Below are 16,743 nucleotides of genomic sequence, written 5' to 3' on the forward strand. Positions count from 1 at the left end.
CTAATTCTAGCACTTGGGAGGCTGAGGCAGGAGGACAGCCATGAATTCAAGGCCAACATGGGCTACACGGTGAGCTCAAGGCCAGCCTGAAATGCATAGTGAGACCCTAATTCAAAAAAAAAAAAAAGAAAAAAAAAAACTCCCAATCCCAGTCTGCCATCACCAAACCAGCTGACATACAGATGAGTCCTTCCTTCGGCAGGGTGACTTACATCCACTAGATAGGCATCTACTATCTGTGCTATCTCCCTCCCAGCTGAATGAATGCCCAGCTGTCACCTCCCATTGTTTCCTACTAAGAGCCTAGGGTGACAGCTTCCTTTTGGGAGCCTAGCATCACCCCAAGGGTGCCACCCTGAACCCTGCCCGTGGCAGGTACGTAAGTAGGACCAAGAGAGTAGGGTGTCCTGCAGCACAGCCGCCTGGGTCCAGATGGAGAGACCGCCCCAGGGTGGGGTCAGGAAGAAGCCCCGAGGCAGAAGCTGCCCGAGGCACAGGCACAGGTCTGAGCTGGTAGGCTGAGCTAGAAACCAAGTGACGAAACAGAAACACACTCTTAGTAGGGATCCAACTCCTCAATGAACTTGGCATTCTTCCTTTTTTAAAAAAAATTCATCGCTCCAGTGCTTATTTTCCCTTGGATGTGTGTGAAACTTTTACTTTCTTCTCCTTCAGATCTTTTCCAGAGGTAATAAGTGAGGCGCAGGCTGATTCTGTGCATAGGTCATGAGCGACCAGATCATTCTCCTTAGACACACACACACACACACACCCCTCGTGTGGCAATAAGACACAGATAAGGAGCCACAGGAGTCACATGTTGTGACAGACACAGGACCCGTCTCTCAGAGCTTTGGTGGCACTATGAGGCCCATGTGCATATACCTGCCTTTTTTCCACCTGCCCATTTAAGAATCTACAGATTTGGGGCTGGGGATTTAGCTCGGCATAAGCACCTGCCTTGCAAGCATGTGGTGGAGAGTTTGATCCCTGGTACCGGTAAAAAAAAAAAAAAAGTGTAAAAAAAAAGAATCTACAGATTTTATTTTATTGTTTATTTGAGACAGGGTGTTGCTATGTAGCCATGCTGGCTGCAAACTCCCAGTCCTCCCGGCTCAGTCTCCAGGGTGCTGCGGTTACAGGTGTGCGCCTCACAAGCCTGCAGATTTTATTTAATGGGAGGCTCATCTCCACCTCCTCGTCCTCCTGACCCCTTTCCCCAACTCTTCCATCATGTTTTAACTACCCTAGGGACTAGTCCTCGCTAAACACATGATCTGTCACTGAGCTATACCTTCAGGCCCAAAGGCTGATCTCTTACTGGGAAATCAGATACCTGATTTTCATTTAAGTTTGATTTTCCACTAGTAACTGATGGTTATTCCTTGATTTTTCTATCCTCCCTTCTCCTCAATGCTCCAGAAGAGCATAGAGTATTTATTTAAGTAACCCTAAGCATGAATCTATGGTAAAGACTAGCAGGGCGTGCTGGCACACGCCTATAATCCCACCAATCAGGAGGCTGAGGCCAGAGGATCATTACAAATTCAAGACCAGCCTGGGATAGAAGTGAGCTCAAGGCCAGCCTGAACTGCACAGTGAGACCCTGTCTCTCTCTCTCTCTCTCTCTCTCTCTCTCTCTCTCTCTCTCTCTCTCACACACACACACACACACACACACACACACACACAAAAGCCTCTTTCTTTTTTTACTTTTGGTACCAGGTATCAAACTCACAACCTTATGCTTGCCAGGCAGGAGCTTATGCTGCTGAGCTAAATCCCTGGCCCTCTTTCCTTCTTTTCAACAGGCTCTTTATATGTATTTTGAAATGGCCCTCAACTCACTATGTACCCCAGGCTGGCCTTGACCTTGTGGTGATCCTCCTGCCTCAGCCTCCTGAGTGCTAGAATTATAGTATGCCAGGCAAGTGAAGACTACTTCTATAAAATGAGTAAGTCTTTCCAAAATTGCTTGCCTCAGAGAGGATTGGGATACATATTTTTTCTATAAATGGTCCTCACCACACATCCTATTTTCCTCTCATCTTTAATTTTTTTCATTGTCAAATAAGTTTTGCCACCTACACTACAATAAGGGAGACAATTTCTGCCCTGACAAACCAAAACTTATTTAAGGTTTTACAAATACAAGTATTACCAAAGAATTTGCATTATAAGGGAAGATGGGGATTCACAACAACTGACCAGAGTAGGGGACTCTGAGGACCCCACTCTGCCTGACTGCCTGGGTCAGGTTGCTCCTGAGAAGACAGCTGCTGGCAGCTCAGATGACCATGTTTTCAGAAACAAGAATTGGTGGCAGTAGGACATTTGACAAAGAGCCAGCAATGTCACCTGCAAAATCTCCCAAGAAATGGCCACAGAGTTGCTTGGGGCAGCCACTCCTGCCTTTTCCTCTCCACGACACCCATGGGACACATTAAATTGATTAAAGCAAATGTCCAAACAGCCCCTCAAACGGGTCCCTTCATAAACCCCTATCACCCTCACCTTTTAAAAAGAGACGTGTTAGCAGTAAATGAGCACCGCCCACTGACCACGAGCCAGTTATGGCCCTGTATCAAACTGGTCCTTTCCGGATTAAAAAGCAATTATTCCAAAAGAAGGCTTTATGGTTAAAATTAAACCACAGTCAAAAGCTATTAGGACCCGGACTTTGGACAGATGCCAAAGAGGGCATCTTCCCAAGGGAGCAGAAAGGGGACTTGGTTACAGAAATTTTCAACAAGCCAGCACATAAAAAATGAAGGAAAATGCTGAAACCTGTTCTACCATCCTCCTTCAGTTAGAAGGTACTTTTAACATTAGGAAAGCGAAACCAGCAGAGGGTGGGGTGCAAGCGCTGCCAGGTCACCCTGCCTCTGGAAAGTCACGGTGGCGCCGCCGACCTGCGGACGTGGAGCAGCCTGGCCGCGGGGACCCGCGGGGCGCTAGGACGTGGCGATGGGGCCCGGCACCCATGTGACCTTGGTCACCGGTTCCGCTCTCGAGATGACTTGGTGGCGTGGTCTGATTTGCGATTCCAAAGCTTGATCACGGGACAAGCGAGCAGCAAGGTCAACACTAGCACGCACCAGCGTCTGCGACAAAGCCCCCAGGCCGCTGAGCACAGGCTGCGTGGGGAAGCCCGGGAACGCCGCCCCCGGCCTGGCGGGGCCACCCGAGGCCAGCTCACCGCGCCCTCTGCTGGAGGCTGAGTGCACGCGGGGCCCGTCCGAGCGCGCCTGCAGGTCGTCTCCTCCCAGCCGAGCGTGCGACTGTCCTCTGCTGGACAAAAGGCTTTCCAGCTTGGCTAGCCTAGTGGTTAAACGACATAGGAAATTTCAATAAATTTGGAGGAGGCGCGCTGGTGGCGGCCGCGGTTTCCATATCTATAAAATGGGAGTGATGGGAGCCACGACAACACGACCAGCCGTGGCTTTCCTCGCGGGGTTACTCTCAGGAGCAAATGGCCGGAACCCTACAGCTTTACCTGTGCCTGCCTATCCTCGCCCCAGCCTACTTTAATTCACTTCCTTGAGGCAGGCTTTCTTCCGAGTGTCTTGAATTAGGAGCATAATGATAAAAAGTCATGAAAACAAAATAGCCTGCCATTCTAAGAGTGGCAGCACTTTTCTTGTAGCTTTAGTAACCTCCTTTTTTTTTTTTGGATGGTTTCTTATTTGAGGCTGACCTTAAATTCATTATGTAACTCAGGTTGGCATGGAACTCAGAATGATCCTCCTGCCTCAGCCTCCCAAGTCCTGAAATCATAGGTGTGTGTGCCTCCATGATGCCCGGCCCTCACGAATTTTTTTTCCAGCAATGTTTTAATTTTTTTTTTTGTCTTTTTTTTTTCGTTTTTATCGGTACCAGGGATCGAACTCACGACTGCCTGCTTGCAAGGCAGGCACTTATGCCGCTGAGCTAAATCCCCAGCCCCTCCACCCATTTTTTTAACACAATTTTCAAAACATTTTTTTGTTAAAACCACGTACCATAATCTGTTCAGTGTCTATATTCTCCAGTAGATTATAAGTCCCCTAAATGCAAGGACTCACCTGTTATTGTCACTCTTGTGTCCCCAGGACACCTAGCATGGTGCTTACTGTACAGTAAGTGGTCAATAAATAGCCACTGAATAAACACGGGGATGAATCATAAGAACTGCCACCGCGGTCCACCAGGAACAGAAAGAACAAGGCTGGACATGGAGGAAAACCCTATTCTAGGAACAATACTGCAAAGTAATATGGAAAATGAAAGGGCAGAACTGATGAAAAAGTTTTAAAACTAGAGGTGGTGCTTGCACGACACTGCGAATGCACAGAATGCCACCAAAATATGACCTTAGGGTGGTGAATCATATGCTACGTGAATTTCGCCTCAATAATAAAGAAAAGGAAAGGGCATAATTGCAATATAACAATTATAATCCTTGATGATTGAGACACTCTACAAATATTTGAGGAAATCAACATAAAGACAGTAACTTGTATGCAGTGCGTGATAGTTTACACAAATGCTTTTCACATCAATGCTTTTGTTGGTTCCTCGCCCCAAGCCCTGGGCCATGCACACAGGGAAAGTGGTTTCCCAGCCCCACTGGCCAGGGCCAGGGCAGTCCCCACTCCAGGCTGGGCTCTTGCTCCTCCTCCCTGCCTGCAAACCTCTGCTCCTCAGCAGAAAGGCCATCCCTCCAGGCGCTCACCTTCCTGCTTCCCTCTTTCACCCTTACCCTGCTTGATTTTTCTTCCAAATTCTCAGAATATTTTACACATTGACTCTCTGTGTGAGTTTCTTTCCATGATAATGTAAGCTCCAAGATAACAGGGTCCATTTTGTTCTCTGGTAGGATCCTGGCATCTGGAATGGTTCCTGAGAAAGGATAGGTACTTAATAAATATTTGTTAAGTGAATGAATAAATAGTAGAACTTTGCCATGAATTTGGCCACATCTTCTGGGGGAGGGGGAGCCTATGTTTTATAGGAAACATCCCAAAAAGGAAAGAGTGCCGGGAAAGGAGCAGGCGCTGCCTGGCTTGGCATTGTCCCCACACAGGTTTTCTTGTCCCCAGCTCAGTAGCCTCTCAACAGCCTATGTTAAGCACCTGTACACAACAGCATGAAATTATGCTAGGGGAAGAGAGGAACTGGCACTTCACATGTCCAGGTCTCATCCTAAGTGTGCTTCTAGGGCACAAGGCGTCGCTAAGGTGAGCAAAGGGAAGGTGACAGGCAGGGGTCAGAATCCAGGGAGCGGCTGAGTGTGACCTTGCAAGATCCACATCACCTGGGCAGAAATGGCTCCCAGGACCAAAGTGATCTACAAAGCGATCTGCAGAGTGATTACTTCTCATTCCCAGGAGAAAGCTTTCAAGGCTGGCCTCTCACAAGTGGGGGCGGTGTGCTATGGTCTGACAGGAGGGACAATGAGTGTCTGTGACCCAGTGACCACCCTAGAATTGTGCCCAGTAGACTTTGACAATTTTGTGGCCAGGAGCAGCAGCTCATCTGCCCCCACTTCCTGAATCAGCAGCCAAGCCTGATGGGAAGTTGTTGGTGTGAGACAAAGGACACAGACCTTTGACTTCGAGAGGCAAACGGTCATAGCGCTGGGGTGAGCTGGGTTTCCTGCACCTGTCATCTGAGGGCAGTCTACAGACTGCGAGTAAACTCTCAAAAGCAAAAGGTGGTCATTTGTCCAATCTGATGGTGGCCATGGGGCATCATTGTTGCCTTTTAAAGTATTTTATTATTTTTTGTCTTTTAAAATATTTAATAACAAAAATTTCAAATTTTGAGAAATACCCGTTTACTAGCCTGGGACTTACATTTTAACTTAATGGTACAGAAACGTCGTTTTCTTTTTCTTTTTCTTTTTTTTTTTTTTTTTACCCCTTCCTCCTCTGGTTTTTTGACACAGGGTCTCACCATGCAGTCCAGGCTGGCCTTGATCTCACTAGCCCTGGCTGGCCTGAACTCAGTGACCCACCTGTCCCAGCATCCTAAGTGCTGGGATTACAGGCGTGTGCCACTACGCCCAGCTAAATCATAAAACTAAAATTTTTCTAGAACTAAATATCTGTAGAAAATTGCAAGCTATAGAAGATGTGGTTCATGGGGCTGGGAGTATAGCTCAGCGGTGTAAGCGCCTGCCTGCAAGTGCGAGGTTGTGAGCTCGATCCCCATACAAAAAAAAAAAAAAGATGTGGTTCAGCCCTGCACACAGGTTTTCCCCTGACCCTTCCTTATAACTCATTCAAAACACACAGCTCAAAATCCAAGCAAATGATCCATTACAATAGAAAGTAAAAGGAAAAAATAACCCTCCAGTATAATTTGCATACAAGTGATAGGCCATTACTTCTGCCAGTTGCCACAGTGCTGTTTATATTGTGTTTTAATCTCTGCAGGTTTCAGGAACTAGTATCCTTTACCTTTGTCCTGCAGTAATGGTACATAACCCTTCTCCCCATGGGCACTCAGGCATGGGTGGGTATTGAGTTTTTCTCAATTCCCACACCATGCAGTATTAAAACAAACAAACCAAGACCATGGTTGTTTCTCTCTTATATTCCCTAAGACTTAAAAAAATGGTATTTAGCCATCCATGGAGGCCAAGGCTTGACATGCATTCCAGTACAACCTGGAGTGTAACCAAGCTGAGTGGCACTTTTTCTGTACCATTAAATTAAAACTGAATCCCAGGCTGGCAAACAAGTATTTACAGAACAGCACAATAAAAACCCTGCAGAGGTCAGCAGGGTTCCCAGGCAGGCTGGCTGTGCCCTCCCCAGGGAGCACAGCCCTGCTACAGGAAACTCAGCAGCCCTGCATCTGGTAATAATCTGATAATCCTGTCTCTTGCTGCCCTGAACACCCACCCACAGGAAATCAGCTGCCCCCAGGTGATCCCATTTTTTAGCTTAGTAACTCATCTGCGTGAAACGCAGATCTGATGGTGTCATTCTCCCTGTCACCTACAGAACAAAATCTAACTTCTTCCAGATTTGGGTATTAAGTGCCAGATCTTTTTTTGTTCCCTTTTTGTTTCTGTGTTCTATTTTGTTTTGTTTTGGTTTTTTCTTGAGATGGTCTTGCTGTGCAGTTCAGGTTGGCTTTGAACTCACCATGTAACCTAGGCTGGCCTCTAACTTGCAGTGATCCTCCTGCCTCAGCCTCCCTAGTGTTGGAATTATAGGCGTGCACCACCACACTCAGCTTAATCTATCTTGTTTAATCAAGGCCCTCCTCAGGCTCACATCCTGCCAGTCTCTAACACATCTCTGCAATGTTCTTTGCTCTCCTTGTCTTTTCCTAACAAGCAGTGCAGTTTCCTGTCACTGCACTTTGGCAACACGGTTCTTTCTGCTTTGCACCGTTGTCCTCCACATTCACCTCCCTTTTCTCTTGTCCTTTTGCCGAGGAGGGAACCCAGGGCCCTGTACATGCTCTACCTCCCACCTACATCCCCAGCTCCACATTCACCTGCTGAACTCTTCAATACCTCCCGACTTCGTGCGCAGGATACTTCTCTGCAGTCCTTCCCGTGCAGCCCAGGCTGGCCTCAAAGCCCTGATCCTCCGAGCCTGGCTGCCTGAGTGCTACAGTTATAGGCAGGCTGTGTTACGCCCCACTCCTGTCCTCACCATTTTAAAGTCAGTCTAAACATGCTCATCTCCACCACGAAGCCTTCTCTGGTGTCCCCCTACCCGCCCCCAGGGACTGGCACTGACTTCTGCAGTTTCCACCACGTTTAGTGCGCTGTGCTCTTCTGTCCTGTCTCACAGCGTCTTGGGAGTCCCCTTGCTGAAGTGCCCATCTCACAGGAGAAAGGGGCCAGCCATTTTTTTTGTATTCTCAGCTGACATGCAATAAGCGCTCAGTGTTGAAGGAATGAATAAGGGCATTATAACAAAAAATAATGTCACTTTTAACATATCCCATTCCAAGAAACAGGGGATCTCTGGGAATATACAAAGAAAAGAACAGGATAAAATACATAAAATCACTCAGATTTTCACCTCCCAAATGTGCGCATTTTTGTTAATTTTAGCAGAAGAGGATATGGTTCGTACACATAAACTCCAGCTGCCTACACAGTCTCTAACACCTGCACTTACAAAGTGGCTGGCCTTTGTCATGGTGTCTCTGTCTTCATTTGTCCATCTGTGGCCTGGGTGGAATGTGTCTTGATATCCCAGGTGAAAATGTCATCCAGAAATCTGGTTATTGGGATCATAATTAGTACACTGTACAGTGCAACCCAGGGGACTTTCACATAACGGAAATTCCCCAAGCATTAACCTTGTGCCACGCAGGCCTCTCATATAAGAGCTGATAATTCCGTAGCTTGCAGAGTCACTAGAAGAGGCTGGGTGTGATGGTCTCAGGAAGGCACAGATCTGCAAAAGAACAATCATTGGTTCTTTCTTTTTTTTTTTTTTTTTTTTTTGCATTTAGATTCCTAAAAACTTGCCACAGAAGTGCTTTTTCTGCAGCATACACTGAATGAATGGAAGGGTTGTTCCTCAGCTTCATCCCCACCCCCAGGCAGCACTGAGAGCTTGCTCTGGCAGCCAGGAGACTGAGTTTAGGGAGATCTACAAGAAATAGAAGAGCAGAGTGGCTTTCGGTGGTGTTTGGGGTCAGGCTTTCTGGGCTGGCGCCTGGCACTGGCTGTTTCTAGTTTGGTAGACTTGATAGAGAAGTTGCTCTGGAAAAGCGTTGCAGGAAAGATTACACACGGCAGGGCAGTGCACAGCACTGAGCGTGGTGCCAATTGCATCACCCTCATTGTAACAAGAACTCAGGAAATGTTAGCTCTCGTAATCACTTGTCAAAGCGAGCCTGCTCTCAGTTTGGAGCTTATGTTTACAGCTCTGCCTGTTCCCAAAAGCTCTACCTTGATCTCCCTGGGATCAGAGTCCCCTGGAAATGCAAAAAAAGAGCAAGCTATCAGCTTCTGATCAAAGAAGCAGCAGAAATAGCAAAGACAGGGAAAAGAAAACAGGCCATGTCCACAGAACGCCCGGCTGTGCAAGCAGCTACAGCATAAAAATAGATCTGCCAGTTTAAGGGAGGGAGAAAGGAGGGAAAAGGGATACTGAAAGAACTAAGCTATGCTGTGTTCAGGCACCAGCTCTGCATGATGCAATTGTGGGTTTTTTTTTTTTTTTTTTTTTTTGTCTTTTTCGTTTTTATCGGTACCAGGGATCGAACTCATGGCTGCCTGCTTGCAAGGCAGGCGCTTATGCTGCTGAGCTAAATCCCCAGCCCCTTGCATGATGTAATTGTTATGTGTGGTAAACATATACTAAGGAAAATTAAAAATAGTTTTCCTTTTTTTTTTTGGTACTCACGACTCATGCTTGCCAGGCAAGCACTGAGTTATATCCCCAGCCCTAAAATTTTTAAAAAAGAAAGCCAAGCACACCTTCAAATTGCTAGGGCAAAATATGTGCTGAGACAGACCTCAAGTTTATAAGGGTTTTCTGTTGTTTGTTTGTTTTGGTACCAGGGATCAAACTCACAAACTCATGCTTGCCAGGCAGGTGCTGTGCTGCTGAGCTAAATCCTCCACCCCCAGACCTCAAGTTTAAATACAAGGTACAGATATTCTCAGACTTTTGGGTCTTCAAAAAAAATGTGAGCTATTTGCAGAAACCAGACAAATGATTATAGTGATTTCTCAGTAGATATTAAATGGTCCTGAGGCTGAGAACGCCACTGAAGGTGATAGGTAGATTCGTTTTGTGAACACACACTGAAGGCTCACTCTGTTCTGCATATTCACAGGCCGGCGCAGGTCTCTGCACAAACACAAGGCTCTCTCAGAGCTGACATTCTCTCGGAGACAGACATAACCAACAGCCACCAGAGGACATTCTAAGTCACAGTGTGAAGATACAATAGAGAGAGAAACCAGGGTCTAGGTCCCAAACTCATTTTAAAAACGATAGGAAATTAAGGCAAAAGTGGTGGGGCACACCTGACATCCCAGCACTGGGGAGACTGAGGCAAGGAGGATCATTGGGAGTTTGAGACCAGCCTGGGCTACAAAATGAGCTCAAGGCCAGCCTGAACAGCATAGGGAGCCCCTGTCTCAAACAGATAAAAATAAAAAAATTAAAACTATAGGAATGACAGCGCATAGAAGACAGAATCACATGACCCCCTCAGGATATATCAGATAAATCCAGAAGCTCAGGCATCTATAAGAAACCTAGGCTGAATTCCTAAAAATGTCAAAGTTGTTAAAAACAAAACAAGGAAACTCATAAAGTAAGAAGAATTAACAAAGGCTGGGCGTATAGCTTAGGGATAGATCATGTGCTTAGCATGTGCAAGACCTTGAGTTTCCACCTCCAGCATCAAAAAACCAAAAAAACAAAAACAGTTAACAATCAAGAGCTGGGGGTGAGGCCCTAGAGGGTCTAGACCAAAAACAAAAATTAGTAATTGTATTCAGCAAATAAGCACTGATTAGATCCTAGGCTAGGGGAGAAAGAAATGATAAAAGGTATTTTGAGGATGAGGAAGGATAAATATAAATTGACGCATGCCTGTAAGCCCAGCACTCAGGAACCTGAGGCAGGAGGAACTTGGTGAGTTTGAGGCCAGCCTGAGGTACCTAAGCAAGTTCAAGGCCAGTGTATACTACATAGCAAGACTCTGTCTCAAAAAAAATAATACATATGTGTATATATATGGAATATTTGATATTAGGGGATTATTTTTAATTTTTAAACTTGTTAAATTAAAAACTTTTTTTTTTTTTTTTTTTTTTTACGGTACCAGGGATTTAACTCATGACCACACGCTTGCAAGGCAGGCGCTTATGCTACTGAGCTAAATCTCCAGCCCCTAAACTTTAAGCTTTCGTAGCAAGCCCCTACTACATATCCTACTTCTGGATATGTAGGAAATTTTATTCCTAGGCAATCTGTGCTTAAATGTATAAAAATAAAGGAAATACTGCACACTGTTATCAACTATTGAATCTAGGAAAAGAATATTCGGTTGCTCATGTGCTCTAATGTTTCCCGTTTTCTGTGTAAATTAAAACATTTAAGACAGGCATGCTTACACACACCTGTAATTCTAACACTCTGGAAAGCTGAGGCAGGAGGATCATAAATTTGAGACCTGTCTGTACAATTCAGCAATTTAGTGAGAGTCAGTCTCAAAAATAATATTTTAAAAGGACTGGGGATGTAGCTCAATGCAAAGAAAAGGCCCTGGGTTCGATTTCTAGTACCTCAAAATTAATTAATTAAAAAGAAATTAATTAGGGCTGGGGATTTACCTCAGCAGCATAAACTCCTGCTTGGCAAGTGCAAGGCTGAGTTTGATCCCCAGTACAAAAAATAATAATAATAAAAATTAAAATAAAAAATAAATATAAAAAATTAATTAATTTAAAAACAAAGGATGAGTACAGTGGTGAATACTCGTAATCCCAAAAATCAGGAGGCTAACACAGGAGGATCAAGAGTTCCAGGCCAGCTGGGCATGGTGGCACATGCCTGTAATCCTAGTGCTAGCAGGAGGATTGCCACAAATTTGAGACCAGCCTGGGCTATAAAGTGAGTTTAAGGCCAGTCTGAACTGCATAGTAAGACCCTATCTCAAAAAGCAAAACAAAACAAAACAAAAAGCCAAAGAGTTCTGGGTCAGTTTGAGCTACACATTGAGACCTTATCTCAAAAAAAGAAAAACACCACCAAAAAACGTACACCAAAGAGAAAAAGTGGTAACATATTCCTTTAGTCCTAGTGACTGCTTTAGCCACCCCTGATGACTCTTGTCAAGATACACTTAAGTCTTTCTTTGGCAGGGTTGGGGTGGCATGGGGATTGAACCCAGGGTCTCAAGAATGTTATTCCTGCACTTTACCACTGAGTTATAGCTTGTGCAATACTGAAGTCGTGACAATAGAAACTCAAGGGTCTTCTGTCTTCTTTAGGATGAGGATAACAGGTGGATGACATACAAAGACATACAAGAGACCCCTACGGAGACAGAGAAGCTGTGGAACAGTCCATGTGCTTATTAGGTGAATAATTAAAAGGTCAAAGAGGAAAACAGTATAGGTACTAATAACCAAGGCCGACTGAATCAAGGATGGGCAATATGGAGCCCACTAATTATTCTGGACACAGTTGGCTTGCTGAGAGATCAGAGACATGGGCATGGCCCATATGAAACCCTGCAGGAAGCTGCATGGGAGGGGAGCGTACAGAACTAGTGGGGAGGACGGTGGGTGGGGGCCTTTAAAAATCAGCCAACTAGCCAGATGTGATCAACACCTGTAGTCCCAGCACTCTGGGAGGCTGAAGCAAGAGGATCACAAATTCAAGCCCAGTCTGGACAACACAGTGACTTAGCAAGGTCTCTAGAGTTTAAAAAAATTTTAAAAGGGCTGTGAACATAACTCAGGATGAGGGGTTTAGATTCAATCCCCAGTACCACAAGAACAAAACAAAACATACAAACCAAAAACTAAAACCGAACAAACAAAAAACCCCAGCAAACATAATCATCTTTATGGAATGTGACTTACTTTTCTTCCCACCTCTTAATGTGCTTGGTTCCTCTCCTCGTCACTCTGAAGCCCCTCATTTTTCAGGAGCTGCTTTCAGAAGTATCACTCACTTCCGCCGGCTTCATCTTCTCCGCCCAGTATCTCTCCTTTGCCCTGCTCTCTTCCTGCTGGGTACTCCTGCTGGACATCCTTCTCCACCAGGTACACCCAGTCATGTTCTTCTAGCCCATCTCAAGTTCATTTCTCAGTTTTTCAAGAACTTAGTATCCGATTTTTCTTTACCCATTATCACCCACTCTTGTCTTTTCAAAATGCTCCCATTTCTCTCTCCACCACTCTTCTTGGCCCAGTAACTCTGTCTCGATTCCCACTCTTCTCTCCTAGGACTCTGCTCTCCTCTCTCATTTCTACTCCTCCAGCATCCATAATGTGGTGATTGACTGTAACTCTTCCTCTTTTACTTTCAATACTCTCTCAGCTTCAGTCCTCCAACTGCCTCATTCACTGACCTCTTCTAGTTCCTCTATTTCCTCTATCATACCTTTCTTGCCCACAAAAGCTGATTCACCAGCATCATCTTCTTCTTCCTCTTCAGGCAAGATGTCCTCATCGGATTCCGCCTTTTCTTCAATCTCTTTCAGCTTCTCATTTATCTCTTCCACACTTTCAAAAGGAATTTCCATCTCCTCATTGGTAACTTCAATCACTCTTTCGTCACTAGTAGCCTCTTGTATTTTTTCAATGTTCTCTTCACTTACGCTTTCCATTTTTGAACCTTCCTTCAAATTCTCCCCGCTGGATTCCTGCTCCTCCATAGCTAATGTCATTTGATCACCAGTTCTCAAATTTTCTTTATTGAGCCTTAGTTTCTCTCGCATCTTTGACTTCTCTGCACTGGATTTCCGCCTGTCTCCCCTTAATACCGGCTTATCAAAAGTGGACCCCCGCCTCTCTGTCCTGAATAACGGCGGCTTATCAAAAGTAGATCCTCGCCTCTCTGTCCTGAATATCGGCGGCTTATCAAAAGTGGACCCCCGCCTCTCTGCCCTGAATACTGGCTTCTCTGCAACTGACCCCTGCTTCTCAAAAGTGGACCCCCGCCTCTCTGCCCTGAATATGGGCTTCTCAAAAGTGGACCCCCGTCTCTCAGCCCTGAATATGGGCTTCTCAAGAGTGGACCCTCGCCTCTCTGCCCTGAACATAGGCTTCTCTATGATGGACCTACGCCTCTCTCTAATGGGCCGCTTCTCTCCAGCGGGCTTCCGCTTCTCTCTTCTGGACTCCAGACTTTCTCCACTCGACCTCAGCTCCTCATCCTGATCCCCTCTGGATCTTACATCCTCTCCACTGGCCTCCAACTTGTCTTCTGGAGACCCCAACCTTTCTTCAGATGTGGACTCCCTCCTGGACTCTGCTGTCATCTCCAACCTCTCTTCAGACAAAGACTCCCTCCTAGACTCTGCTGCCACCTCTGACCTCTCTTCAGATGAAGATCCCCTCCTGGACTCTGCTGTCACCTCCAACCTCTCTTCAGATGCGGACCCCCTCCTGGATTCTACTGTCAGGTCCGACTTCTCTTCAGACACAGATTCCCTCTTAGATTCTTCTATCACCTCCCCACCAGCTTCAGCCCCGGTTTCCTCTCTCTCTTCTTGCTTTTCCCCAGTCTCTCTCAGTTGGTCTTTCCCCGTGTCTGCAGAAGTCTGTGATGCACTTGCTATGCTGGGCAGGCCCTTCTCATCCATCTCTTCCTGCCTAAGTTCTGACCTCTCTTCAGACGCAGATCCCCTCCTCACCTCCACTGTCATCCCTGGCCTTTCTTGGGACACGGATTCTCTCCTAGACTCTGCTATCATCTCCGCACTAGGTTCAGCCCCTGTTTTCCCTTCGGCCTCCTCTCCTGGAGCACCTTTCCTGAGGTGTGCCAAAGTCCGTGACAGGCTTGCCAAGCTCTGCGGATCTTTCATGTCCATCTCCTCCAGACTCACTTCTGGTTTCTCTTTGGACACCATCTTTCCCACGTCCTCTGATCTCCAGTACTCAGCCTCAAACCTCGGGTCTCCCATTCTAGGCCTTGGCGTGTTTCTTCCCAGGAGCTCTATCCTCTTCCCAATTACAATGAGCCCATTCCAGGGCATCCATAGTTTCTCCTTCTCTCGCTGAACCTGCGCCCCCTGGCAAGGCGGCTCTGGCGGGCAACGCTTGTGGGGGGCGGTGGCGCGGCCCGGGGAGCCCTGGCCGCGGGCCTTGCTGCGCCCCTTCGGCCCCTTAAACGGCTTACCCCGGAGCTCCCGCGCAGCCCAGACTGGAAACTTCAACGGCACCCCTGCCGCCAAATAAAGTGCCGTCTGCCCTCGCCCCCAACCCGACAAACCCATTCCCGCTCCCCATTCCCCCAACCCCGCCACCCCCCTCCCTCCCACCCTCGACCACCCCCTGCTGGTTGCCACCCCGCCCACCGCTTGGAGGGTGGGAGGCGGTCTTAGTGCGCAAGCGCGCCCGACCGCGCGTGGCCGTTCAGAGGCGGAGTCCTGAGCATCTGCGTCAGTGTACCCACCAGCAGGGAGAGGTCCGGCGAAGCACGACACATGATCTGATGATCCTAAAACCGGGACCACAGACCCCACATCTTCCCGTATCCCTGGTTAGTTTTTGTTGCGCTCTCCTTTATAACCTGGACCTGGACACAGGAACAAACAGGCGTTTCAGCCAATAGTATTACGCAGGGTAGACCTAGTAGCCAATCAGAAGGCGCAGCTGCAGAGGCCTGGGTGGGAACTACCCCAACTCTTGGTGGCTCCCTAGTAGGGAGGGGGAGAGTTGATAAAGATTGTGTGGGTAGTGGCCACTAGCGCGCGACCTTCTGTGCTGTATCACAGAAGCGTGATGGAGGAGCACCAGGAGACTGGGAAGGAGAGTAAGGTAATGCAAGGAAAGGGATGCAAAACCCCTTCCAACCCCCATCTCACTTCAGAATAGTCACTGATTGGGTATAGGTAGCCACTTTGAAGGCAATAAGATTTTACTATGATGCCCATTATGGTTTGACTATTATCTTCTTTTGAAGTCCTGTAAAGTCTCCAGTGTAGGTTTTATTGGTCTTGTTCTGTACTGTTTTTGATCAATTCTATTATACCTGATGATATAGGCAACTCTTTTTAAAAATAGCAAGAGGCACAATAGTAAACCATTTTTGATCACCTGATATTCTGTTTTTGCATCATGTACTATGACCATCCTTCTGTTCTAACCGACTCTGTTTTGTTTAGTCATGTTAGGTTTTAGTCTCTTCAAAAAAAGTAATAAGAACTGTGGGAGTAAAAAAACCCAAAAAGTGTAATTGTTATTGTAAAAAAGAGAGGAAAGGAAGGTGGTCTAAGGGATATAACTGCATGTATGTTTGACTGTATAGGATGGAAAACCATATTACTGAGCTTTTGTTGGATCATTGAATGGAACTGTCTGCAATCTCCCTGTATGAATGTCCACTTTATATGCTTTAATTTTATAATTTGGACAACTGTTTCTAAGATGACAATATGTAAGCTATTAACTAGTGATTTCTTACTGTATATTTTTTTCTTGAAATTCTGTTTTATTTGTACCCTTTTACTGCTTTGTTTTTTATTTCCTTTCTTTTTTCCCTTTAAATAAATAAATAAAAAAAAAGAATAGTCACTGATTGTCTGGTTGGGAAAGAGAGGAAGAGACAGAAAGGGAAGCATGAGACTGGTGAGGATGCCAAGTGAGACAGATGAAAAGGGACTCGTCACCATCACACCTCTCCCCAGCAGGGATTCACTAATTTAATGTGGAGGAAGAGGAAAGCAGGATGTTAGGACTAAGAAGGAGCTGGCCTCCTCTCTTTGCCCACAGTTGGGGAATCCTGTTCAGCGCTTAGAGCTTCACTGAACTTTTAGTTACTTTTCTCATTGCTGGGACAAAATATCTGAACCTCAAAGTTAGAGTGAAAAAGGTTTATTTAGCTCACAGTTTGTGGAGACTTCAATCCATTATTGCCTGGCTGTAAGGCCGGGCAGCATCACAGAGGCACTGTAGAGGAGAAACAATTTATAGCAGGCAGAAAGCAGCAAAGCCAAGCAAGGGACAACCACAACTCTTTCTGTCCCTTACATTTTATCAAGGCTACTTAGGGCAGGCAGCATTCACATTCTTTTTTTTTTTTTTTT

The 16,743-nt window shown here is 46.2% G+C and overlaps 1 protein-coding gene across 6 annotated transcripts; it reads right to left on the reverse strand.

Moving 5' to 3' along the window:
• Window positions 1–4,418: 4,418 nt before the first annotated feature.
• On the reverse strand, window positions 4,419–14,946 carry LOC101787369 (glutamic acid-rich protein). Of its 6 annotated transcripts, XM_063227540.1 has the most exons (4): window positions 12,572–14,946; window positions 8,314–8,411; window positions 8,130–8,231; window positions 4,419–4,881 (listed from the first exon to the last, which is right to left on the reverse strand). In XM_063227540.1, exon 1 carries the CDS (start codon window positions 14,929–14,931, stop codon window positions 13,051–13,053), a length of 1,881 nt encoding a protein of 626 aa, XP_063083610.1. In that variant the 5' UTR covers window positions 14,932–14,946; the 3' UTR covers window positions 4,419–4,881; window positions 8,130–8,231; window positions 8,314–8,411; window positions 12,572–13,050. The 6 variants fall into 6 exon arrangements, with proteins under 6 accessions (XP_063083610.1, XP_063083608.1, XP_063083611.1 ...); XM_063227538.1 differs by having other exon boundaries at window positions 8,130–8,411; XM_063227541.1 differs by lacking the exon at window positions 4,419–4,881 and having other exon boundaries at window positions 7,916–8,231; window positions 12,584–14,946.
• Between the last annotated feature and the right edge of the window lie 1,797 nt (window positions 14,947–16,743).

This window comes from Cavia porcellus, unplaced genomic scaffold, assembly GCF_034190915.1.
Source record: "Cavia porcellus strain 051 isolate PalLab524CR breed Dunkin Hartley unplaced genomic scaffold, mCavPor4.1 scaffold_17, whole genome shotgun sequence".
Taxonomy (NCBI): domain Eukaryota; kingdom Metazoa; phylum Chordata; class Mammalia; order Rodentia; family Caviidae; genus Cavia; species Cavia porcellus.

Coding starts and splice junctions, on each gene's coding strand:
- LOC101787369 (XM_063227540.1), bottom strand. CDS start 14,931: ATGGGTTTGTCGGGTTGGGGGCGAGGGCAGACGGCACTTTATTTGGCG.